The sequence below is a fragment of the Coenobita brevimanus genome, chromosome 108 (assembly GCF_032717465.1).
Source record: "Coenobita brevimanus isolate Jiangsu-jjx chromosome 108, ASM3271746v2, whole genome shotgun sequence".
NCBI classification, from domain to species: Eukaryota; Metazoa; Arthropoda; class Malacostraca; order Decapoda; family Coenobitidae; genus Coenobita; species Coenobita brevimanus.
This window is the reverse complement of record NC_137061.1, coordinates 15,955,153-15,982,499: the sequence shown is the minus strand read 5'-3', so window position 1 is coordinate 15,982,499 and position 27,347 is coordinate 15,955,153. Positions and strand designations below refer to the sequence as shown.

The window sequence follows — 27,347 nt, the reverse complement described above, 5'->3', positions numbered from 1 at the left end:
GTAGATAGGAGGACAAATCCCTAGGGCTATGGTAATTTATGAAAACAAACAAAAATTGGACCTGGGGTCTGTGAGACTCTAGGTTAGCTGACGAGGGTTAAGGATCTAAATTTCGTTAAAACAGCTTTTGCTGATGTACCATAATACCCACCGACACGTAAAAATACTCCTGCTAATACCAACATACCAGTCCGAAATGAGGCAGTCCTAACATGTACTCAGTATGGACTGTGGGTGTTAGCGCCAAAGTGGTGACATGTGAAAGGTGTGTGGTATATAGGAAAACTACTGGGCTTAAGGGAACAGACTGTTAAACATGAGTCCAGAGTCGGACACACACGCACAAAAAAAAAAAAAAAAAAAAAAATCAAGCACACATTCATAGCCTATTTCCTCTGTTTCCAGGCTTCTTCTTTTTTTTTTCTTTCTCTCTACATAATTCCCACAGACAGGTCATTCCACTTTCCCTATTACATCCCATCGTTGCTGCTTTCCCATTCCTCATCCTTTTCACAGGGTAATTTTCTTTGTTGTATTTTCCGGTACCACATTCCTTCTTTGTGCAAAACAATATCCAGTCATGTTTATTACCGGTCTAATTTTCTCCTTCACATTCACCAGTTTTCAAAAAGCCATTATATGTTCCTGCTGTCGGGTCCGTTTGTTTGCAATCTTCCGTTTTCATTCTAACGTTTTTACACATTTATTTCTACATTTACGTATTTCTTTCCAACACAGCTTCCAATTATCAAAGGATTGCATATTGATTATTTTTCCAAGTTTATTTTTATTTTATTCCTCTCTCTCTCTCTCTCTCTCTCTCTTACTTATAGTATCTCTTCACATCTCCTGTTCTCACCATATTTCCTCTTTCTTTTATCACAATTCAGTTCTTACATCCAGCCCATTCACTTCTTCCTTTCCTTCCACGGCCCATTCTTCTTCCTCATCCAGCGTATATTCACATAAACGTAACATTGTCTTTCTATCCCTAGCCAGACACCTTAATCCAGGAGGTGTTCACGAACAAATCCCCTGCATGTCACCCTGTCCTCCGCCATCAGGCTACTCTCCCTCCAACTTTTTCACCTTACCTTTCAGATGTCCGTAACGGAAAGGGATCAATTAATAAACAAACAGGTTGTGATATTATTTTAATTATAAATGTATAAGGATTCTTTTAACCGTAGAACAGATTTATTTCACAAATAAGAATTAACAAATCATTACACACAAATCCTGCACTAACATCTGTTCTAATTCCTTTAGTACGATTATATCTTTTTTTTAGCTTAACGCTGCTGCCTCGAAACAGTCTTATTCTCCTTTGGAACGAAGTCTCTTAACTAATTACTGTCTCCTTTAACATCTTCATAACGAGGCGTCTTTCTTCATTTGAATACAAGAGCATTCAGGCAGCGCCATCTCCACTTTCGATCTTGTGACCTTTGATTTTTTTTCGCCCCAGGCTTGATCACTTGTTCCTCTGATAGTCTTCGGATTTTTTTTTTTTAATTTGGTGCAGTAGTTTTACCATGATGTTACTATAGACAGACGGACCAAGAATTCTAGCCAAAAAACATACTCTCCTTGGCAGGGGTAAAATTGGTCTCTGGATAGAAAGAATAAGACCTAATGGACGCTATGGTACTGAAACGCTGAAGCCTACACAACTACAGCACGCTTCACACTCGCTCGGAGATCCCTTTGGCCACGAAATACGAAATTATATATTATATTCCGGCTAACACAAGACTTTTTACCTTTTTTTTGTTGTCAGACTTTTTTCCACGTCAGAGAAACCCATCATATAAAAAAATGTTTAAAATTGTCTTGATTTTAACATTTTGGTGTAGAATGAATATCTGTGTAATATCCAGCTATGTCCGATGATTTAATTCAGTTGAGAGAAAGCAGGCTGGGTCATAGGGTGAAGTAATGCCCAGACGATGGACTATACCCACACATTCCCACACCAATGCACACACACCAGTAAAGCCTCACTGATTGTTGACACTACCACAGCTATAGTTTACGTATACATCTTGCTACTTCACCTACACCAACTAACAACAGGGGATTATAACCAAGAGAATAGGAGAATGGGGTTTCGGGGAAAAAATGGGGGGAGGGATCTATCTGGAGACTTATTACTTGAGAGAGAGAGAGAGAGAGAGAGAGAGAGAGAGAGAGAGAGTCTTTGGAAATCAATCCTTTCAGCCCAAGGCATATTTTTTATTAACCTGACTTAGGCCACACGATTTTCTTCAGTTTGTGAAAGACGTTTTGGGCTGAAAGGGTTAGAAGCAAATCTCAGTTGACCCCTTGATCCACCTGACGCATTTCTTACCGTATTCTTGCTACACCAAACGATTTTGCTCAACTTAGGAGAGACTTTTTGAAATGGCGATGTTAGATATACAGGCAGCCTCCGTTGGCCTACTTCGCTACTAAACGTCTGTTAATTTGAAAGAAAACAAAACAGTGGTAGTAGCAGGAATGTAGTAGAAATTATGTCATGCAAAAACTCTTCCACCCGGTGACGTATTTAATTTCATTCTTTCTAATCTCATACGAATTTATTCAATTGAACAGAGACTTTTTCAAACTGCGTGTGTCTGATACAGCCTTCATTACCACCTTCACAACCTGGCTGCGTTCCTTAGCCAATTGAAATCGTCTGAAAAAAGCAAGAATAGACTTAGAATGCCGTCCTCGGATGGAAGGTTGAAAGGGATAAGAATCACAGTAAAATGGAACACAAAGTCTATTTCTTCTTAGCCGTCACACTCCCAGCTCCGCCAGCCTGACCCCCCTGCTTGGGCTGGTAATACAGTTCCCCCGAGGCGTCCACGTAGTACTGTCCATCAAGCAGCTTGGGACTCCCCTTGGCGTTCAGGTGGCGCAGCAGGTAGTGGTCTGACAGGTCCACTAGGCCGGTATTTAGCGCGTCAGAGAGCGCCCTCACGCGGACGCTGTGTGGAGCGCCCTGGGAGTTCATCATCATTACTGTTATTATCTAAAGCAGCATCTTTATTATCATCACCAGCAATATTATCGTAGTTATTATAAGTACCGTTAGCATCCTCATAATTCATTATTGCTATGATTATAAATATTATTTATTATTATTATTATTGTTATTATTACTACTACTACAACTACTACTACTATTATTATTTTAAAAATACTGATTGCCCTTATGTTAATCATCATCATCATTGTTTCTACTAAATAAGTGGGATGCAAGGAGAGGAAAGCATAAGAGTAGGACAACAAACAAAATAGTCCACAAATCCATCACTCGCTGTTATAACCGTGGAAGATAACAGTATAGATAAAAGATAAAGAGTGACAGCACTGTAGGATAGGACTACCTGATCCCAGTTAGGAAGACGATAAAAATAATGATAGGAATTAAAGAGAGAGAGAGAGAGAGAGAGAGAGAGAGAGAGAGAGAGACTTTACCTTAGTTCCTTGGTTGTAGAGATGGAACTTTACTTTCTCAGAGCTGGTGAAGGGCAAGTACCTGGTACCTGCTACAGCTCCTGCCCTGGTCGTTCCCCTCGCTCCTCCATCTGTATCAGTACCATCATCATTAGCGTCATCATCAATAGCATCAACGCCTTTATTATTATTATTATTATTATTATCATTATTATTATTATTGTTATTATTATTATTATTATTATTACTATTATTATTATGTACTAGCTTTAGGGGTATAAGTCTGTTGAGTGTTGTAGGTAAGGTGTATTGTAGAGTGTTAATTATGAGGGTTAGAGAGGGTACAGAGGGAGTGATTGGTGATGAGCAGTGTGGCTTTAGGAGAGGGAGGGGATGCGTGGATCAGGTGTTTGCTGTGAGACAAGTGTGTGAAAAGTATTTAGCGAAAGGCAAGGATGTGTTTTGGGCATTTATGGATTTAGAGAAAGCGTATGATAGAATTGATAGGGAGGCTTTGTGGACTGTTTTAAGATTGTATGGACTTGATGGTAGGTTACTAAAAGGGGTGAAAAGTTTTTATGTAAATAGTAGAGCGTGTGTAAGAGTGGGAAATGCTGTGAGTGACTGGTTTCCTGTGAGAGTGGGGCTGCGACAGGGATGTGTGATGTCGCCTTGGTTGCTTAATATTTACATGGATGGTGTTGTAAGGGGGGTGAATGCAAGAGTTTTAGGTGGAGGTCTGAGTCTGGTGAATGTTGATGGTGGAGAGTGGAATCTGAAGCAGCTGCTGTTTGTAGATGATACTGCACTGGTGGCTGATTCAGAGGAGAGATTGAGGTCAGTTGGTAGAGGAGTTTGGAAGGGTGTGTGAAAGGAGGAAATTGAAAGTAAATGAGAATAAGAGTAAAGTGATGAAGTGTACGAGGTTGATAGATGGTAGGGGGATGAATATAGTTTTGAATGGTGAGTTGCTTGAGGAGGTAGAGTGTTTTAAATATCTAGGGTCACATGTTGCTGTGGATGGAAGAATAGATGCAGAAGTGAAGTTTAGAATAAATGAAGTAGGAAAGGTGCTGGGAGGAATGAAAAAAGTGTTTAGATGTCGTTCGCTTAGAATGGATGTAAAGAGAAGGCTGTATGAGGGTGTTGTGGTACCGACTGCATTATATGGGGCTGAAACATGGAATATGGGTGTAGCAGAGAGGAAAAGTTTGAATGTAATGGAGATGAAGTGTCTGAGGAGTATGTGCGGAGTGACGAGTATGGATCGGGTGCGAAATGATGAAGTGCGAAGGAGAACTGGAGTTGTTCGGGAGATGGCTGGTAGAGTTGAGCAGAGGGTGTTGTGATGGTTTGGGCATATGGGGAGAATGGATAATGAGCGATTGGTGAAAAAGATAACTAGATCTGATGTGAGAGGTGTAAGGCTGAGAGGAAGACCATGAATAGGATGGATGGGCAGTGTGAAGAGAGCGCTGGATGTGAGAGGGATGTCTGTTGAGCAAGGAAGAGTGGCTGTGCGCGACAGAAATAAGTGGAGAGAAATTGTGAATGAATAAGTGATGATGCAGCCCTGAGGGGATATTCTCCCGCATTTGGTCTGATCAGCTAGTCAGGTCAGGTGCGGGTAAGGGGATGAGTCTGTTATAATGTGGCAGGGGTAAACCAGCTTTGCTGTCGGGCCCTGCTGCGGATGTCAATGATTGCATTGCGCAGTTGACCCTTGTGCGCTGTGGTGCGGTGAGGATCTGTCCGTTCTCCCCTTGGGGCTAAGATGCGAATGAATGTGTTTGAATGGATGAGTAAATGGGGAGTGTGTCGTCCTGTCTCGGCTACCTCCCTTTCCTTGGGGGAAGCAGCCTAGGTATATAGATAGATTATTATTATTATTATTATTATTATTATTATTATTATTATTATTATTATTATTTATTATTGTTGTTATCACTACGGTCCCCACCGCCATCATTCCTCTCGTTATTATCGTCATTAGCATCATCAACAAAACCACACCGTCATGGCCATTATCATTGTTTTCATTGTCTTCATTAGGATCATTAACAGAACCACACCGTCATGGCCATTATCATTGTTTTCATTGTCTTCATTTGGATCATCAACAAAACCACAGTCATCGTCATTATTGTTTTCACTGTCTTCATTAGCATCATCAACAAAACCACACCGTTATTGTCGTCATCATCATTGTTTTCACTGTCTTCATTAGGATCTTTAACAGAACCACACCGTCATTGTAGTCATCATCATTGTTTTCACTGTCTTCATTACCCCCCTCCCATACACAGTCTAAACGTCTATCTATCTATTGCCAGGCGCCTTAATCCCGTAAAGGGTGGCCACAAACAATCCTCCTCCATGTCGCCCCGTCCCCCGCCATTTCACTGCCCTGCTCCCAGCTCACACACCCCTCTCTCATATACCTCTCCACTCCATCCCTTCATCTCATCCTTGGCCTCCTCCTCCCTCCACCTCACTCACATACGCTCTCCTCGTCAGTCTCGTCAGTCTCTCGCTCTCCATCCTCTCTAAATGTCCAAACCACCTCCGTGTGTTTCTCCTAACGTTTCCTATCACATCCACATCCACACCACAACACTCCTTCACTTCCGCATTTGTCAGTCTATCTCTCCATGTGACTCCACATGCTCCTCTCAAATAACTCATCTCCACTGCTCTCACTCTTGACTTCTGTACCTCCAACAAGGTCCAAGCTTCACTTCCATACGTTAGAGTTGGTATCACAATACTGTCATATAGTAGCTTTTTCACTTCCATGTTCACCATCCCTGTTTCTCATCACTGCTTTCAAGGAACCAGCAACCTTTCTTCCCTGTTGCACCCTTTCAAGCACTTCACCCTCTAAACTTCCATCCTTACTCGTCACACTACCCAAATACTTAAACGCACTCACATTTTCCATTTCCTCCTCATCCAACCGTATTGTACATTCACTGACTTCCTTTCTCTCGCAGACCATAACTTAACTCCTCCCTACATTCACCTTTAGATTTCGTTTCTTACACACTCTCCCAAACTCATTCACGAAGCCTTGCAGCTCCCCTTCGTCTTCACTTAACAACACAGTATCATCTGCAAACAACAGTACAGGTAACTTCCAAACACTGCCCTCTCTTACTAGGGTCGCTCCAACATCCACTGCCCTACGTTACATCTCTTTCATAATCCCATCCACATACAGATTGAACAACCATGGAGACATGACACATCCTTGTTTCAATCCGACCTTCAAATAGAAAAATTCACTCAGTTCACTATCCACACGCACTGCAGCCTTAACACCCTCATACATACTCTTCACTGCCTTTAACAACTTCCCATCTACCCCATATATTCTTAATACTTTCCACAGTCCTTGTCTATCCACCTTGTCATATGCTTTCTCCAAATCCATGAAAGCCGCATACAACTTTCTTTCCCTTCTCTAGAAACTTCTTCCACTAAAGATCTAAGAATGAATATCTGATCTACACAACCTTTTCCCTTTCTAAAACCTCCTTGTTCTTCTCCAACTAATTCCTCTGTTATTTCCCTAACTCTGTCAATAAGTATCCTACCATATACTTTTCCTATTACACTAAGAAGACAAATGCTCCTATGATTACCACACACTTCTTTTTCCCCTTTTCCTTTGTACAGGGGAATAATTATACCTGACTTTCAACCCTCCGGGACTCTATCTCCCTCCCAGGCCAGTCTGCACATCTTCCACATCCATTCTACTACTATCTCTCCCCCATGCTTCAGCGTTTCACCACACACTCCATCAATTCCTACAGCATTCCCCATTTTAACTTTCTTCATTGCTTCCACAACTTCCATCCTACTGATTTCTTCCTCTCTTCTCACATCACTTCTCCCACCCACTCCCCAGCCACTTATACTTGCATTACTTTCATTCTCTATATTCAATAAAACGTACTTGTCATTAATCGCCTTTTTTCACATTCTCGCAACCACCTGCCGATTTTCTTCAGCTAAGGGGAGATTTTTTCACACTGGAGGGCTAACATTAAACCCTTCACTGCAAGAGGTCCCCCCAAGCTGAATAAAATCGTCTGAAGGCAGCAAGAATGTCGACAAAGCACGTCACATGACTCAAGAGGAAAATAGCTTCGTTATGGCAGATGTTAAGCTGAACTAAAATCGTCTGGAGGTGGCGAGAAGAGAATAAAAAAGACGTCATCGTAATGAAGGGACAAACGGCAATTTAGTTTTGCTGATATTATTTGGCTGTCTATATTCTTTTCTATAGTACAGTCACACTAACATGGCCTAGTTTTTCGTCCTATAACAGCTTGTTTGACGTAGCTCAGGGGCAGAATGAGACAATACTATGACTTCACATCCTTGGCTAGGCACTGCTTCGTGACTAGCATTCTAGTTTTAATTTCTTGTCACCGCTCAGTCCTTTACATGGAGTGATGGCAATTTTGGCTGAGTTAGAATGAAACAAGTATACTAGAAGAATACACCGTGAAGACATTGTGCCAGGGAATGTATTGGAGGGTAGTGGTGTGTCGTGGCAAGAGGACGTTACTGAGTAGGGACAGACACAGTTTCTTTTTAGTCGAGGCCACGGGCCACAGGATGCAATGTCAAACAATACATGGTTAATAGAAAAAAAATAATAATAATAATAAAGACAAACTACTTCAGCAGACATGGTAGACATATGGATTGACTTACATACAGGTCTGTAGACAGAAAACAGTTAGACAGATAAACTGATAAACAGGTAGGTATATAACAGATAAAGATATGCAGATAGACACGGATGATACATAGATGGATATAGATTGATTGATACTAGAGACAGAGACAGGTAGACAGGCAGACAGATTGGTAGATAGACATAAAGACAGCGGTAAAAAGATTGATAGATGAAAAGATCTAAATAGATGGGTTGATAGATACTAATATACAGTATACTTACAGGGCCTGACATACTCGAGTGACCAGTCCGTTTCCAAGACACCTCGTTCGTAGGATTTGCTGCAAAATTGGTGAACGTTAGTAACACACACACACACACACACACACACACACACACACACACACACACACTTCAAAAAAAAAAAAAAAAAAAAAAAAAAGCGTCCCGTGCTCGGGTAAACAACTGATCCGGTAAAGATGGTGGAGAGAAGTAAAAGATTCTTTTTTTTAAGTATCGCATTTTGCACAAATGACAGTCAACACCGACATGGGATAGTGATATAAATGTAGGTGAAGCTTGAAATGAATGCTTGTTTAAACCTGAATTGAAAAAGTTAACAAGTTTTGGCTGATTTAGTGAGATAATAATGACCGGCGAGTAATGTTCAGTTTGTGATAATGACGGCAGTTACAACTATTTCCCAATAATAACTCCTTAAGGATGAGTATGGCAACCTTGGCCTCCGGCTATTACGGTTCTGTTTTCACTGAAAAGGTAAGTTGCACGTTTATTTCACTTCATGGTGTAATAAGAACCGTTACCATGATTCTGACGGCGACACACTGGCGAGTTGCCACATATTTTTTTTATATGACGTATAAACAGCTACCGTGTACGCTAAGAACGACGATATTTATAGTTAAATTGATTAATCATCATCACATTCTTCCTATTTACATAACAGATGATTCCTTCACGGCTCCGGCCACTCAATCCTTCAGTCAATATTAACAGCATTATCCCATCACCTCCCAGGGCTCCTGAGTGAGGGATCGTGCTGGAAGGGTACCAAGCCTACTGCCCTTCGCCTTTCGGCTGATGGTAGTGAAGCTCATAGATCCCTACCCAGGGGTTCCCTTCTTTATCACCCTTCCCCTCCCAGAGGGGCTCGAGGACGGATGTTGTTCTCACTCGGTTTGTCTGTTTGTCTGTCTGTCTGTTAACGTTATTCGAAAAGTGCTGTGCTATTTTAACTAAAATTACAGCGATGGTGGGCTATGAACTGATCACCTGATTAAATTTTAGGTCAGATTGGGTCAATGCCCAGGCTCCAGGCCCAAAAAAGGAAAAAATAAAAATGTACAAAAATATCGTTTCGTCGCCATAACTCCTTTCAGTTTCGTTATATCGACATGAAACCAAAACCTAAAGTTGCATCTCTCGAACCTGCATCATATAATATGCCCTATCACATCAGGGGGGGTCTTCCACTACATATAACTTTCCATCCATCACCTTTAGTGGGTTAGCCCCTCACCATATTAAAAATTGTCAAAAAACAGTGATAGGAAGCACGACATGGCTTTGGCATCTTAGTATATGTTGCACAATGGACTCTAATTCGTAATGCGATATTTGAGGTGCTTGAAACCCCCCCCCCCGTGAATCTTGGGAGGTCAGTCCCCCCCAAAAGTAAAAATAATTAGATACAGGGGATACTGAGTGTATGGATATCAACGAAATTGTCAAACACATTGTAGTATTGGGTTTGCAGTTGTCCACGTTTCTGTGAATGCACACGAAAAAATTGCACAACTACTTTTTTTGTATGCATCTGATATCGACATAGTTTGCCTTAGGATGGTGCGGGAATATCAAAAGGTTTAATATCCCACATAAATCGCTAAGAAAGAAATGCTACAAAACAATAACTGCCACATAGAATACCGTCCTCAGTTTCAAAGTGAAATTTAAGGCTGTGCTTGGTTCAGGGCCGTACTGTAAGTGGCTTCTGAAGTTTCGTAACACATCTTCCTTATTGATTTGTTTTGCACATTACACCCTATTATTCTCTTGTATTTTTTTAATGGAAGTTTTTTCGCCATGGAAGTGACAAAAATAACAGAGTAGAGAATGTTAAGGCCTCAGATGCAAAGATTTTACAGCTGGGGAATTCAGTATGTATTACGAAGTCTCCAATGCCGCCAAAACACGACCCTTACCTTACCCTATAAACGCAGTGCAGTTGGATATCATGGCTTTATTTTAATCATGTGAAACTTCTCTGACTTCCCACCAAACAGTACTTTAATATTCACTCTAATTTGACTGTGAAATTTTTGGTAGCTGCACAAGTTAAGACAAACGTTTATCGAGTCACTTCTATACATAACTTAGGCTTCAGGAAGTTATATGAATGAAGCGCTGGGTGCCTGTGCCTGCCGTACTTACTCCTGTTTAAGGACGTACTGGCCATCACCAGCTGGCACGCTGAGAAAGAAGTCGTCCAGTGGCTTGCCTGTGCACCCAGACAGCACAGCAGCAACAACAATCTGTGAGGATTTAACACTGCATTATTCCACATACGTTACCTAAATGAATGAATAAATGAATAAATATGAATATATAACAAGGTGTATGACCGGTTCATACATAACCCAGCGTGCAAAATTTGGTCAAAAGTCAGTGATTGCAACCCTGTATAGTTTTATTCAAGTTTCATAGAAAGCAGTGATACATATTTATATAAATGACCTGCCCGGAAGACGTCGCCCCCAGCTCACTCCTCTGTCCAACCCTGCCTGGGGCTCACTGAACTTGCCAGGGGGTGAAAGAAACTTTCAGAATCCCCCCACCCCCGAAAAAATAAAAAATAAACTCCCAGGCTTTAACCCTGTAGGGCACAGGTAGAACAATGACAAAAACAACAACGCACAACTTGGAGGCCAGCCCCTGCCAGCTGGTCAGATACTTCCGTCCCCAGCCGGTATGAAGGTGAGCCGTGAGGGTGCTCTCATTGTAGCCTGGGACCAAATCCATAGTGTGACTACAGGTAAAAAATATACGGAGGTACACACGTTGAAAAGTATTGCTTCTAGTGATCATTGCCAGAGGGAGGCGAAATAGTAATAATAATGATATTAACAATTACATCAAGAAAGGACACTCACAGAGTGCAGCACCTTCACCCACCAGGGCCAAATATTATACTTTGCCCTGTAACTCTGACCTTCAACAGACTATTCTCAAAATCAAATAGCATTAATATCATCTTGTTTACCGTTCGTGCAATTTATATCGGTATTATAATGACATATGTAACAAAGAAGCGAATAGTAGGGTGTAATAAACCAATAAATCACCAAGGAAGAGCTGCTCAACAGCCTCCTGACTGACAAGAACACAGCCCATCAAGATTAACATTTTTTTTTTTCCTACCCAACCCGCTCGGATTTTATATAAAAAAAAAAGTTTTTTTATATTAAAATCTGGATAAAACCCAGGATTTTTACAAACCTTGAGATCTTATAGAATAAATATTTTTATTTCTTTTAAATGATATATTGTACAAAATACAGTTAATGGCAGAGTAACCTACCATACTGTAATTTCTTTCAATAGTGGACTACAAATTGAAAAACGTAGTACAAAAATGATGAAACCAAGGCTGCTGACATTAATTTACAGTTGTTGAAGTTAACATTTCAGTTTGCTATATTTTTCTATATAGTATTTGACTGTGCCATAACAAAATAATGGACTAACTGTGTACTGTGCTGCTAAAACCAATTGTTAAGCTTCAAAGATGAATATATGAGTACATTACCATAAGTATAGTAGTTATGAATACCAATTTAATCTGTTTATTGCAAGACACAAACTATATATTAATTTACAGATTCTGAAATAAAATTTCAGTGTGCATTGTGTTGTAAGCATAATGAAATAATGCACTAGCAAAATGTATAGTGCCATAAAATGTTAAAAAGCACTGTACATCGATAACATATTAAGATACACACACACACACACACACACACACACACACACACACACAGCATATTATGCAATTTTTACAATTTACTGGCAAGAAACTTGTGAAAAAATTACCTTTATGCTCAGCAAATTGTTTTGATTGTATAAAATATTCAGCCTTAAATTATTATATTAAGTTAGTGTTTTATAAATTTTCAAATTAAATCTGTAAATAAGAAATGTATTATTTGTGTATGCTGGCATGCTGTTTTTAATTTTAGTTAATTAATAGTCAGTCTTATGGGTAAAGTTTTTTAAAATAAGTTCTATCTATTGCCAGACGCCTCAATCCCGTTTGGGGTGGCCACAAACAAATCGCCTCCAAGTCGCCCTGTCCCCCGCCATTTCACTGCCCTGCTCCCAACTCACACCCCCCTCTCTCATACACCTCTCCACTCCATCCCTCCGTCTCATCCTCGGCCTCACCCTCCCTCTTCCCCCTTCCATCTCACTCACATACACTCTCTTCGTCAGTCTTTCACCCTCCAGCCTCTCCACATGGCCAAACCACCTCAGTGTGTTCCTCATAACGCTTCCTATCACATCCACATCCACACCCCAACGCTCCTTTATATCCTCATTCGTCAGCCTGTCTCTCCATGTGACTCTACAGGCTCCTCTTAAATAACTCATTTCCACTGCTCTCACTCTTGACTTGTGTCCTTCCAACAACGTCCAAGCTTCACTTCCATACGTTAGAGTTGGTATCACAATACTCTCATGTAGTAACTTTTTCACTTCCATGCTCACTTCCCTGTTTCTTATCACTGCTTTCAAAGAACCAGCAACCTTTCTTCCCTGCTGTACCCTTTCATGCACTTCACCCTCCAAACCTCCATCCTTACTCATCACACTACCCAAGTACTTAAACGTACTCACATTTTCCAATTCCTCACCACCCAACCTCGCTGTACATTCACTGACTTCACCTCTCTCAAAGACAATCACTTTACTCTTCCCTGCATTCACCTTTAGATTCCGTTTCTTACACACTCTCCCAAACTCATCCACCAAGCCTTGCAGCTCCCCTTCGTCTTCACTCAACAAGACAGTATCATCTGCAAACAACAGTATAGGGAGTTTCCAAACACTATCCTCTCTCACCAGGGCCACTCCAACATCCACTACCGTACCTTGTACCTCTTTTATTACCCCATCCATGTACAGATTGAACAACCATGGAGACATGACACATCCCTGTTTCAACCCAACTTTCAAAGAGAAAAATTCACTTAGTTCACCATCCACACCCACTGCAGCCTTCGCATCATCGTACATACTCTTCACAGCATTCAACAATTTCCCATCTACTCCATATATTCTTAATACTTTCCACAATCCTTGTCTATCCACCCTGTCATATGCTTTCTCCAAATCCATGAAAGCCGCATACAACTTCTTTCACTTTTCTAGAAACTTTTCCACTAAAGATCTAAGAATGAATATCTGATCTACACAACCTCTTCCCTTCCGAAAGCCTCCCTGTTCTTCTACAACTAATTTCTCTGTTCTTTCTCTAACTCTTGTTACGGAACAGAGAGAGATAATGAACACTTCAAGGGAGAATACTAAAATCACTACTGTCCCGCAAAGTTCCAGGTTCAAAACAAAAGAGTTAGGTAAAATTACAAGTTAAAGTTTAATGCTCAAACTAACAACTAAACATTCAGGACTCATAAGGATAATGTAATGGCAAAACAGGTTACATATATGGTTAACTGCAATAGCCTCTATTAACATGAATTTAGCAAAAGCAAATTTATCTAAGTCAGCCCTGATAAATGAGAAAACCGGATAATACTCAGTTAAAGGAAGATATAATATTATTAGATACAAAATATTATTATTCTGGCTGACATTAAAAACTTTACATGAATCACAAAAACCTTACCAGACCTGCGAATTAACGCCTCAGGCTACACAGTACAAGAAAAATGGTAACAACATTTATACTCAAATTATACAGCAGCTAGATGGTTGGAGACTTCCTGAGCACTCACAATAATAATACACTATACAGGGGAGGACAGAGATGTGAACAAAATGAGGAGTAGATCTAAGTGGCAATTAATGCAGACACTGAGCTCATTATATAGAGGCCGGCAGAGCTTAATTCAACTTGTAAGAAGGACACGCATATGAAGCCATAGGGGACAAAGAGTTGACAGTCCTGCTCTGAACAACAGAAAGAACGACTTACTCTACTATAAGGAGGAGAAGGGGGGAGTGAGGTAGAACACGCAAGCCTGGTCACTATGGAAGCCACGAGGCAAATCGTAATCAAACATGCAGCATACTGTACGTTAGAATTATACAAAGGATGATGAAATCATAGGCTATGTAACACCTCCCCACAAAGAAAAAGAAATTTACAAAGGAAATTTCTTATTACTCTAAAACAATCTGTCTAAAGTCTAGATAGGCAATCTGCAATAACATTTTCTTTCCCCTTGACATGTTGTATGTCTAATGAATACTCCTGAAGAAGTAGACTCCATCTTGTCAATCTCTGATTTTTATCTTTAAACTTACTAAGGAATTTCAGTGGGTTATGATCGGTATAAATGACTATGGGGTCAAAACCAGAACACAAATAAAATGAAAAATGCTGTAAACCCAAAATCAAGGCCAAAAGCTCTTTCTCAATAGTTGAGTAGTTCTTTTGAGGTGGAGTGAACTTCTTACAGTAATAAGATACAAGGTGTTCAATACCTTGATCATCCTCTTGCAGCAAAACAGCCCCAGCCCCTGTATCACTTGCATCAACAGCCATCTTAAAAGGCTTAGCAAAATTTGGAGTAGCGAGCACTGGCTGACTTAATAGGATAGCTTTAAGTTTATTGAAAGAGGATTCACAGTTATCGGTCCAGACAAATTTAACTCCCTTTTTCAGTAGGTCTATAAGTGGTGATACAAGAATTGAAAAGTTAAGAACAAATCTCCTGTAATAATCTACCATTCCCAAAAATCTTTGTAGCTCTTTCCTACTTTTAGGTCTGGGAAGATCACGTATAACCTGAACCTTAGCTCCTGGTGGTGCAACGTGTCCATCACCAATTACGTACCCAAGGTACTGAACTTTAGCTTGACCAAACTCACACTTTGATAAATTAGCTACAAGATTAGCCTGAACCAAACACTCAAGAAATTTGCTGACATGGCATAGGAGATCTTTCCAGTTGTCACTGAAGATTAATACATCATCAATATAAACAACACACCCTGCCAAACCCTCTGTTACAACATTCATGAGCTTCTGAAATGTGGCTGGTGCATTCTTCATACCATATGGCATTACAGAACATGCAAAACTCTTTCTTAGTGTTACAAAACATGAGATCTCCCTAGCACGTTCAGTCATAGGTACTTGCCAGTATCCCTTTAACAAATCAGACTTACTTATGTACCTAGCCTTTCCGATCTTGTCTATGCAATCTTCCACGCGAGGGAGATGGTAAGTGTCTGTTTTGGTTATCTGATTAACATGTCTGTAGTAGATGCAAAGCTGCTGTGACCCACCTGGCTTAGAGACTAGAGTGACAGGAGAACTCCACTTGCTCTGACAGGGCTCAATCATCTTGTGGTCCAACAGGTAGCTAAGCTCCTTCTGGATCAGAGGAACTTTCACTGGGTTAACACGGTAAGGAGGCAGTTTAATTGGCTTTGCGTCTCCAACATCGCCATCATGCATCAACACAGTGGTTCTTCCTGGAGTGGCACGGAACACTTGCGGGTACTCCTGCAGTAATGCCGAAAACTCCTGCCTTTCCTCGGGAGCTAGATGAGAAAGCTTAGTCTGGAGATCATTCATGATATCAGGATTCTTCCCCAAACTATCATTCAGGCTCATACTGCATGGGAAAACTTCACTTGCAGACTCGGGTGGAACAGCTACAGTGCAGACTGGGTTATTTTCATCCCACCTGTGATATAAATTTAGCATGTTGATGTGACAAAGTTGCTTGTTCTTTCTACGATCTGGTGTGGCGATGACATAGTTGACATCACTGAGTTTCTTCTCCACGAAATAAGGACCACTAAACTTGGCTTGAAGAGGTTGCCCATGCACCGGTAGCAGAATCAAAACCTGATCTCCTGGCTGAAAGTGGTGTAACCTGGACTTATTATCATACCAAGTCTTCATCTTCTCCTGAGCAGCTCCTAAATTCTCTCTCACCATCTGTAAAGCAGTGGACAACCGTTCTTTGAACTTCATCACATACTCCAGCAGGTTGACGTCATCTTCCTCCGACAGCCAGCATTCCTTGAGTAACTTAAGAGGTCCTCTTACTTCATGGCCAAACAGTAGTTCAAAAGGTGAGAAGCCCAGTGATTCATTTGGAGATTCTCTTGCGGCAAATACAACAAATGGAAGACCTTTATCCCAGTCTTTCTGATGTTCCAAACAGTATTTCTTGAGCATCAATTTGAGTGTTTGATGATATCTCTCCAACGCTCCATGAGTCTGGGGATGGTAAGCTGAAGACGTGATCTGGGTGATGCCCAACTCTTTCAGAGACTGCTTGAAAACATTTGACATGAAATTTCTTCCCCGGTCTGACTGTACCTCCTTGGGCAGACCAAACTTTGTGAAGAACCCTAGCATTTCCTTAACCACGTTCTTTGCTGAGATATTTCTAAGTGGAATGGCTTCACGATAACGAGTAGCCATATCAATCAGGGTCAACACATAAGAAAATCCTGAAGAAGTCTTAGGAAGAGGGCCCACAATATCCACCAACACACGGGTGAATGGCGCCTCAAAAGGAGGAATGGGAACTAGAGCTGCAACCTTTTCGTGCAACTTCCTCACAACTTGACAGGTGTGACAAGACTTACAATACCAGGAAACATCTCTGAAGATACCTGGCCAGTAGAAGTGTTTCAAAATGTGTGCCACAGTCTTCCTCACTCCAAGGTGTCCTGCCAAACTGGAATCATGAGCCGCTCTAATGATATCCTGCCTACAAACACGAGGGATGACAACTTGATGTACAACCTCCCATTCACAGTCAGCTGATGCTGTTGGGGGTCTCCACTTTCTCATAAGTACTCCTGACTTTATATAATAACCAGTAGAAGCACCAGCTGACTCTTCCTCACTGCAAGCAGAGTTAGCTAGACCTTTCAACTCAGGGTCAGCAACCTGCAACTCAACCAACTCTTGACGAGACAAATTATCAACACTACGGGGTACTGCCTCATCTGGTGAGTGGTCCAAATTAGCAAGAAAAGTGTCAGCTAGGATAACATCATCAGCATCATTATCCTCTAAGTCACCAGTAACTTTAGACTTAGCCCTAGTGACAGCACATGCAGAGAACACATCAGGGACATCACAATCCTGGGTCGCAGCCACTGGCTTACTAGACAACTGAGGAGCTGGACACACTTGACTTCCACCAATATCATTTCCAAGTAAGAAAGTTACACCTGATATTGGGAGTGTCTCAACCAACCCAACCATAACGGAACCATTAACAAAACCAGACTCTAAATTCACTCTGCACAGAGGGACAGAGAAGTAATTATTCCCTACACCTTGTAAGATTACAGTTTCATTAGAGGAATTAACATTAGACCCTAGAACACTGGTCAGCATAAGGGATTGGCAAGCACCTGTATCACGATATATTTTAACTGATTTCCTGTCATTACTGTCCAGAGGACTGACAAAACCGTCAGACAGGAAATTAGCACATGAACTCTTGAGAGTGTCACCCACGTTTCTGCTCAAAAGAGGAGCTTCATCATGAGAATTTAATTTACCCCTCAAAGCAGGTTCAGTTAACTCGGTTAAAGAATTCTGGGAACTCTCAAGGGTGGACACTAGACCAATTGACTGAATATTTAAAGACTCCTTTTTGTTCACATCACGCTGTCTCCTGAAACATTTCTCCGTAGTATGACCAAGCTTACTACACTAAGTACATTTACTTTTCTGAAATCTAGAAGTGGAGCTGGCATTTACTTCCTGAGAAACATCATCTTTACTCTCTCTCCTGTTACCTGTACTCTGAGTAGAGGCAACGTACTTACTCTCAGCTTTCCTTTTTTCTTTAGAATATCTCTTGTGAGTGAGAACATATTCATCAGCTAAAACTGCAGCATCAGACAAATTATCTATTCTTTTCTCATCAAGATATAGGCTTACATCTTTATTAATACACCTTTTGAAGTCCTCCAGCAAAATCATGTGCTTAAATTTATCAAAATCAGAATTTACATTCTTAGAATTTAACCACTGCTCTAACAGATCTTCTTTGATTTTTGCATGCTCAACATGGGATTGCTTATCTTCCTTATAAGTTGTCCTAAATTTTACTCTATAGGCTTCAGGAACAAGCTCATAGGCCTTAAGAATCAAGCTCTTAACTACATCATAATTATCAGATTGATCCTGAGGCAAAGATGCATAAGTTACTTCAGCTTTACCGGTGAGAACAGTTTGAAGGAATACTGGCCAATACTTTTTGGGCCAATTAAAACCTGTAGCTACCCTCTCAAACAACTGAAAATACTTTGTTAAATCAGATTCATTAAAAGGAGGGACAAGTTTAACATTTTTAGCCACATCAAAATCATCAGAGCTAGATGATCCAGTTCCACTTTGTTTCATGCGATAATCATGGTCTGCCTGAATCCTAGCAAGGTCAATTTGTGCCTGAGCCTGTGCCTGTGCCTCCTGAATACGAGCCTGAGACTCAGCCTCCATAGCACGTGCCTGAAATTCAGCCTCCTTAGCACGAGCCTGTAACTCAGCCTCCTTAGCACGAGCCTGAAACTCAGCCTCCTTAGCACGAGCCTCGTGCAGGGCTAGCTGTAACTTAGCTATTTCAATCTGCGTTTGCTCATCTGGAGGAGTTACATTAAACAAGCTTTTATTAATCATGTCAACAATTTGATCTTTAAAATGATGAGAGCGAACAGCAACTCCCAATTGTTGAGCAACAAGCTTAAGTTCATTCTTTGTTCTGTTTTCTACATCACACACTGTTTGCACAGTTGACAAAAAATCTTTGGCTTCATCAAGAGTAGTAATAGTAGACATCATGAATAAATCACAGTCACAAAATACCAAGCAATATCCTTATGATAATATCCTGAATATCCTGATAAGAGGTCGCCAAATTTATGTTATGGAACAGAGAGAGATAATGAACACTTCAAGTGAGAATACTAAAATCACTACTGTCCCGCAAAGTTCCAGGTTCAAAACAAAAGAGTTAGGTAAAATTACAAGTTAAAGTTTAATGCTCAAACTAACAACTAAACATTCAGGATTCATAAGGATAATGTAATGGCAAAACAGGTTACATATATGGTTAACTGCAATAGCCTCTATTAACATGAATTTAGCAAAAGCAAATTTATCTAAGTCAGCCCTGATAAATGAGAAAACCGGATAATACTCAGTTAAAGGAAGATATAATATTATTACAGATACAAATTATTATTAATTCTGGCTGACATTAAAAACTTTACATGAATCACAAAAACCTTACCAGACCTGCGAATTTACGCCTCAGGCTACACAGTACAAGAAAAATGGTAATAACACTTATACTCAAATTATACAGCAGCTAAATGGTTGGAGACTTCCTGAGCATTCACAATAATAATACACTATACAGGGGAGGACAGAGATGTGAACAAAATGAGGAGTAGATCTAAGTGGCAATTATGCAGAGACTGAGCTCATTATATAGGGGCCGGCAGAGCTTAATTCAACTTGTAAGAAGGACACGCATATGAAGCCATAGGGGACAAAGAGTTGACAGTCCTGCTCTGAACAACAGAAAGAACGACTAACTCTACTATAAGGGGGAGAAGGGGGGAGTGAGGTAGAACACGCAAGCCTGGTCACTATGGAAGCCACGAGGCGAATCGTGATCAAACATGCAGCATACTGTACGTTAGAATTATACAAAGGATGATGAAATCATAGGCTATGTAACACTCTGTTAATAAGTATCCTACCATACACTTTTCCTATTATACTAAGAAGACAAATGTCCCTATGATTACCACACACTTCTTTTTCCCCTTTTCCTTTGTACAAGGGAATAATTATACCTGACTTCCAATCCTCTGGGACTCTACCTTCCTCCCAGGCCAATCTGCACATCTTCCACATCCATTCTACTACTATCTCACCCCCATGCTTCAGCATTTCACCACACACTCCATCAATTCCTGGGGCTTTCCCCGATTTAACTTTCTTCATTGCTTCCACAACTTCTATCCTACTGATTTCTTCCTGTCTTCTCACCTCCCTCCTTCTCCCAGCCATTCCCCAGCCACTTATACTCACATTACTTCCATCCTCTATGTTCAACAATTCCTTAAAGTGTTCTCTCCATCTGCTCACTTTTTCTCCCTTCTCCACTAATAATCTACCATTTTTATCTTTCACTCCCCTGCTAACTTCACTTCCACCCTGTCTTACTCTTTTCACCTCTTTCTAGAACATTTTCTTACAGTCCCTCCACTTTACACTCAAATTCCTTCCAAATTCCTCGTCAACTCTCTTTTTACTCTCTCTTACTAATCTTTTCACCTCTCTCTTTCTTTCCACATATAACTCCCTCTTCCGCTTCTCAACTTCTTCCACGCCCCTATTTCTCATCCATTCATTGTATGCTTTCTTCTTTTGTACCACACCCTGTCTCACCTCTTCAGTCCACCACACTGTTCCTTGCACTCCCCTCCGTCTTCTCTTCCTTCCACACATCACATCACATGCTTGCACATATTTCTTCTGTAAATATCCTACACACACCTTCCACGTCTCTCATCAGCTCCAATTCATATTTGCCCAATCGTTCCTCCACTTCTCTCTTATACTCTGCCTTTTTCTCATCCTCTTGTAGCCTTTCCACTCTCCTTGCAACTACTCCTTCCTCTCGTCTTTCCCTTCTTCTATTCCTCCATCTTACTTGAATCCTAATTCTGGCCACCACTAAGTAGTGGTCAGAATGTCCACTCCCCCAACCTCTATAAGCTCTTGCATCCATTACACATCTTCGCATCCTTTCATCCACACACACATAATCAATCATTGCCTTCCTTTCATTCAGTTTACCACCCACCCTTCTCATCACTCGCCACGTATACCTGTGGATCATTTTATGCCTGAAGAGAGTATTGGCTATCACCAACCCCCTCCCAGCACAAATGTCCACTAACGCACTCCCATTCTCATCTATCTCAGCAGGCACACCCCACTCACCAACTATTCCATCCACCTTCACATTCCCAACTTTACCATTCATATCACCGATCAAAAACACTCTCTCATTCCTTCCAAACTTTTCCATGCACACATGCACATTTGTCCAGAACTCTTCTCTCACTCTGCTAGCACGATCTTGCGTTGGCCCATACACACACACAATCGCCCACATTTGTATTCCAACTTTCAACTTTACCCACACAATCCATGACCCAACTGATCCATACTGTCTTATGCTCTTCTTCCATCTTTTACTCACAACTATACATACTTCTTCCTTTGCCCTCTCATTCTCCCCTACTCCTGCACATATACCCCATCCATACTCCCATTCTCTCACACTTTCTCCTCTCCATTTTGTTTTAGCTATTCCACATATATCCACTTTCGCACCCTCAAGCACCTGGACAATCTCTCTCTCTTTCACCTCATCATTTGTCCCTCTTACATTCCATGTAGCCATTACTAAGTCCTTTGTCCGGTCCCGGGTCGTCATCGTTAGGTCAGTCCTTGTCCGAGGCTTCTTGTTTGTTTTTTTAGTTAGTTGTTCTCCGGGAAGGGGCACTAACCCTCCGCCAACCCTTTTAGTCGCCTTTTACGACAAGCAGGGATACTGGGGGAGTATTCTTGAAAAAAATCCCTACCCCCAGGGGTAGTGTTTTATTTTCAAATTAAATCTGTAAATAAGAAATGTATTATTTGTGTATGCTGGCCAGCTATTTTTTATTTTAGTTAATTAAGTTGAGAAATCTGTATGTGTAGTATGCATGGGTGAGCTTGTGCTGAATGACCTGCTTGAGAGTGTGAACTTTGGCAATGAGACACTGGAGATGGTGGACAAGTTTTGCTACCTTGGAGATACCATCTTTGCCGGTGGTGGAGCCAAGGCCGCCACTATCGCCAGAATGATGTGGCTGGGGAAAGTCCTGAGAACTGCTGCCAATTCTAACCATGAGAAGACTCCCACTCCCCTTGAAGGGAAAGGTGTACGCTTCATGTGTTAGAAACGCAATGACATATACCTCAGAAACGTGGCCTGTCAAAGCAGATGGTATAAACAGAATGGAATGTAATGAGATGAGAATTGTGAGATAGATGTGTGGGACCAAATTGCAAGATAGGATATCAAATGAAGAACTGAGGAGACGGTTAGGTATCAAGAGTATCAACGATGAGATGCGCACAAGCAAGCTTGGTTGGTTTGGGTATGTGGAGAGGATGGATGAACTATGCTGGGTGAAAAGATGAAAGTCGGTGAACGTGGAGGGAGCTGCACCAAGGGCTAGACCTAGAAAGACGTGGGATCAGACTATACGATCTGATCTTGAATTGAAAAAACCTGACAAGTGAGGAAGCTCTGAATAGGGCTGCCTGGAGCACTGGCATTAGAACTTGAGACTGGAACCGCACTTTGTGTGTGTATGTATGTATATGCATATAATTAATTAATTATTTATTTACTATTATTTTCTTAATTACCCGACCTGGTTTTTCAAACTTAAAACCCGGGCCGGGCGGGTAAGTGGGAAGGTACCCGAGGAGCTCCCCATGCCAACCCTGCGACCCATACATGGTGGTAAAATACTGTAAAGCTACCTTATATAACCCCTTCAATCCAGTGACGTATTTTCCCATCTTACACGTGCTATTTTAAGGTGATTTTAACTTAGGAAAAAATCTCATAGTGAACAGGTTAAGGAAGGCTTTATTTAACCCTTCCAGTTCGAGAAGTTTCTCCTAAGCTGAATAAAATCGACTGATGAGAGTAAGAATAAATAAATAAAACACGTCACCGGACTGAAAGGATTGACTCGATACGTTTACAAATCAACAAATTATTTTACTGGACGTTCGCACCTGACATGAATGTATCATCATCTCAGACAGCACCGGAAGTACAAGAACCGCGGGAGAAGCACCAGTGGATCAGGTACGGCCGGTCAAAGTCAAGGCAGTACTGTGGGTGGCTTTGGAGATTTCGTAACACCTCCTACTGAGCTACTTATTCCGTGCAATATATCCTTCATTACCATCGTGTGTTATTGAAGCAACTTGAATCGATATTAAGCAAAAAGCAGCATGCAAGAGAACATTAAGATAGGCAAAGTAAATCGCTACGGTGGATGTGCTACGAATCGTCCAGTGCCACTTAGAATAAGGCCTCCAACGAGATCTCGCCAGTCATCATCATCATCAGCAGCAGCAGCCCAGCGCTATTCCTCACTGACACAAAGGGTGGGAGGGATCCAGGGACAGGAACATAAAGGCACTAAGTAGAAGAACTATTTAGTATCTAGTGAAATGGACCACACATCCGATCACTCATGATTAACACCTTCGAATAATGCTCAGCTGCATTTCACAGACCTTATGATCCACAGTAGATAATGCTAGTAGTAACAGCAGTAGTAATCCCAGACTCATCTGGATGTGAACCCAGTGGCCTACAGGCTGATGCTGCCCCCTCCCTCCTATATTCCTCCATCAGGGGGATACGGAAGGAGTTAAGAGACGTTTGTTTAGCCGGACAGTGGAGCCGCCAGTTATAAGTGCCACCACGTGGAGTCCCTCTCCAACATTCTAGAATATGTACAGTGGTGGAATATGGCATCACTGTTTATTTATTTATATTTTTTGCGAATAGTTATGAACACTTTACATAATAATCTGAAAAGTTTTTTACGCTTCGAAGTGGATTTCCAAAGTCATCCTCCTCTGTCTCGTTATTTTTGTGGTGAAAGTGAATCAGTATTTATGTTCCACACTGTCGTCACCATGTCTGTGTCCGTGACTCGTGAGGCAGTGGCGGCCAGCAGTAATAGTCTGACAGGGTGGCATGGAGCGTGTCGGTGTAATGTGGCCATCTATGTCTGCGGGGTGAAGCTAGGTCTCCGGAGGCTTAAATGATGAGTGAGTGAGCGTGTGACCCATTTAACTGGCCAGAGTATTGGTTACTTTCTTCTATCAGGCTTTTCTTGCTCTCTGGACCCTGCCTCACCCCATTCTTAGGTAAGAATGGAGAGCTGGATGATGGTGATAATGATGGTATGAAAGTGAAATGAGTACAGTAACAAATAAATCGGAATCTCGCTTCGCCTTCAGTCGAGTGTCGTATCCTTGGTCTTATTCCTGCTGCCACCAGACGATTTTATTCAATTTAAGAGATTTTTCGAGTAGGAGGAGTTGGCTGTACCATGCATTAACCTCTCCTTTTATAGCATGTTCTCGTAAATTGAATAAAGTCGTCTGATAGCATCACGAATGAAGGTACAGGATCGGGCAGACGCCGTCAAGCGCTTAGCCGTGATGCTCATCTCTTGCTCTTGGAGCCCGTGGCTGGTTATTCACCCATTGTCCTGGGATACAAGGCTACTGCATTATTTAGATTATAATACGTTACTGGGCTGAAAGATGTAAATACTACAATGAAGAAATAATGCCTATCAACTCCACAAGCGTCAATAAGGACGTCAGTTGTTATGCAAACGTCCCTTAACCCTTTTCCTATCCCCCCTTTTTTGGGGGAAAGCAGCCTAGGTATACAAGTAGACAGATAGATTTATAAACAATTTCATTCAGCTGCTTAGAAATGACTGGCCGAGCTTCAGGGATCATATATTACCTTCTTTTCACACCCTCTTTTTGTTTTTCCTGTAATAAAACGATGATTAAGATTTTTTTTTTACAACATTGGGTAAACTCGGTACTCTCGGTGTATCGTCTTTCGTACAAAAAACGAGAAGAGACGGTCATCACAGATCTGCTAATGCAACATCTATGTCAAATTAACTCAAAATTTCAAGCTGACCAAATCTGAATTTCATAAGAAAGTCACTAAAATGCCTTTTTATAGCTGAATATGAAAATCGCCTGACAAACTGCTGAGTCAGCTGACGCAACAGGTGACATGTTAATTCAGCTCAAAATTTCAAGCTAAGCAACTTTGTATTTCGTATTAAAATCGCTGAGCTCTTCCAGAGCAGGTATTCGAGCTTTCCTTGGAGAGAAAAAAATTTCCCACGTGTACCACTTATGGACCTGTCGTCTTCGCCGCAGGTAAAAATCATGACTAAGATTTGGCTCTGAAGGAAGAACAGCATGGGATGATTCTGCATTTTCCTTTTCTTTCTTTCTTTCTTTCTTTCTTTTAATAAAGATGAACAGGGGAAGGAAATACAAATTATAAAAGACCTATCCGTGAGAATATTTGTGAATTTCATCGTCTTTACAACTACACTTTAGTCAGTCCTACAAATAAAAGCAGTTCATGGTCACACATCTTCTCTGACTTAATCTCCACTGACTTATAACAAAAGCTGTACTACACGTGATGGTCAGACTGCTGGACGAAGTTTGTTTCCCTCTTATCCATGTTCACTGTACTGCTCATAACAGCTCGGGACCTGGAAGAAAACTAGACTATTGCAGCTCTTAATCTTGAAAATTGACTCGGCAAAAAGTTTGCCTTAATGACAGGCAAAGCTTAATGACAGAGAAGACTTTTGCCTCGGAATCAGTGTTTCTTGATTTTCCAGTGTCGTAAATTGTTCAAAAAAAAAAAAAAAAAAAAAAAAAAACCTAGATATGGAAATGTTTTAGAAGACACCACAGTTTCGGCAAGACTTTGAATAAGCAACTATTCTAACTCTCTCCCCTCTCTCGTACTCACCAGGATCTTCATGGTGTAAGTGTGTGTGCACGGCTTCCTGTACCAGCCCACCGCACGTCTCGCTCCTTTTATAGCCACACCGGGAAACCAGAATGCTTTTTGTACGCACCCGCCTGAGCTTCATTGAAGATGTTACACGGGGGTTTTTATGAGTGATTAGAGTCTTCTTCCACGCGTTACTCAGGGCAATTCTTATTCTGTCTAACAATGCTAGTGTTATTTATTAGTTTTGAGCGAGGATATGATGATTAATAGTGTGTATTGATGAGGAAATAATTATAGTTGGTTAAATATGGCCTAAGATCTATGAGGAAGTCACACGGGGGTTTTTATATACGGTTTGAATATTCTCCCAGCACCTATGTCAGGCGATTCTAATATTCTAAGCAATTCCAAAGTGTTGTTTGATCACTAGTATAAGGCCACAGTCAAAGAGATCATACTGAGAGAGGATGAAATAGTTAAAAGCTGGTCTTATACATAGTGTACGCATCTCTGAAGACGTCATATGGTGGATTTTATAACTTCTACAGAAAATGAAGGACCTTTATCCCAGCAGTTATGCCAAGCGATTCTAACATATCTAACAGTTCGATAATATGTATGTTATTTAATTTCTCGTAAGTGAATGAAGTGAGTAGAGAACGAAATAAGGAAAATTAAAAACACGTTTTGTACAGTGCATGACGTGCGCATCTTGAAGACGTCAAAGGGAGGTTTTTGTAAGAGGTATGACTCTTCATCCACAGGTTATGCCAAATTATTTTAACATATCCGGCGATTCTGAAGAATTATTAGGATATTCGTGAGCGACTCAGAAAATGTGTAATGCTGAGAGAGGAGGAAATGGTTGAAAGTTTTAATAAATGATGGAAGTGTCAGACGGGGGATGGAGTGAGGGCTGGGGTGGGACGGGATGGGAAGGTGTGAAATGTGAGGCTGGGTGGGGTAGCACGGTATGGGAAGGGGTGGGGTGGGGTGGGGCTGCATGGGATGGAAATATGTGTGGGGTCGGGTGGTAATGGGTGGGTGGGACGGGGCTGTGCTAGTGAGAGGGGTGATATGAGGTGTTGAGTTTTGTGGAGTAGGGTGAAGTGAGGAATGGTGTGAGTTGGGGTAAGGTATGGGTTGCTAATGTAAGAGATGGAGTTAGGGATGATGGTGGGGTGGGGTGAGGTGGGATGGGGTGGTGTCAAGGGTGGGGTGGGGCAGATGTATGGTAAAGGTCAGAGTGTGTTGGGATGGGTTGCTCAGTCACACACAAA

General features: G+C 41.3%; 1 protein-coding gene across 1 annotated transcript; it reads right to left on the bottom strand.

Moving 5' to 3' along the window:
* Window positions 1–2,539: 2,539 nt before the first annotated feature.
* Window positions 2,540–26,120, bottom strand: LOC145416889 (uncharacterized). The gene is made up of 5 exons (XM_080285755.1): window positions 26,083–26,120; window positions 10,595–10,695; window positions 8,423–8,481; window positions 3,469–3,578; window positions 2,540–2,989 (listed from the first exon to the last, which is right to left on the bottom strand). Exons 1-5 carry the CDS (start codon window positions 26,092–26,094, stop codon window positions 2,768–2,770), a joined length of 504 nt encoding a protein of 167 aa, XP_080141881.1. The 5' UTR covers window positions 26,095–26,120; the 3' UTR covers window positions 2,540–2,767.
* Between the last annotated feature and the right edge of the window lie 1,227 nt (window positions 26,121–27,347).

Coding starts and splice junctions, on each gene's coding strand:
- LOC145416889 (XM_080285755.1), bottom strand. Junction 8,482..10,594: donor CAGTACGTCCTTAAACAGGA/GTAAGTACGGCA, acceptor CCAATTTTGCAG/CAAATCCTACGAACGAGGTG. Junction 3,579..8,422: donor ACTCGAGTATGTCAGGCCCT/GTAAGTATACTG, acceptor GTACTGATACAG/ATGGAGGAGCGAGGGGAACG.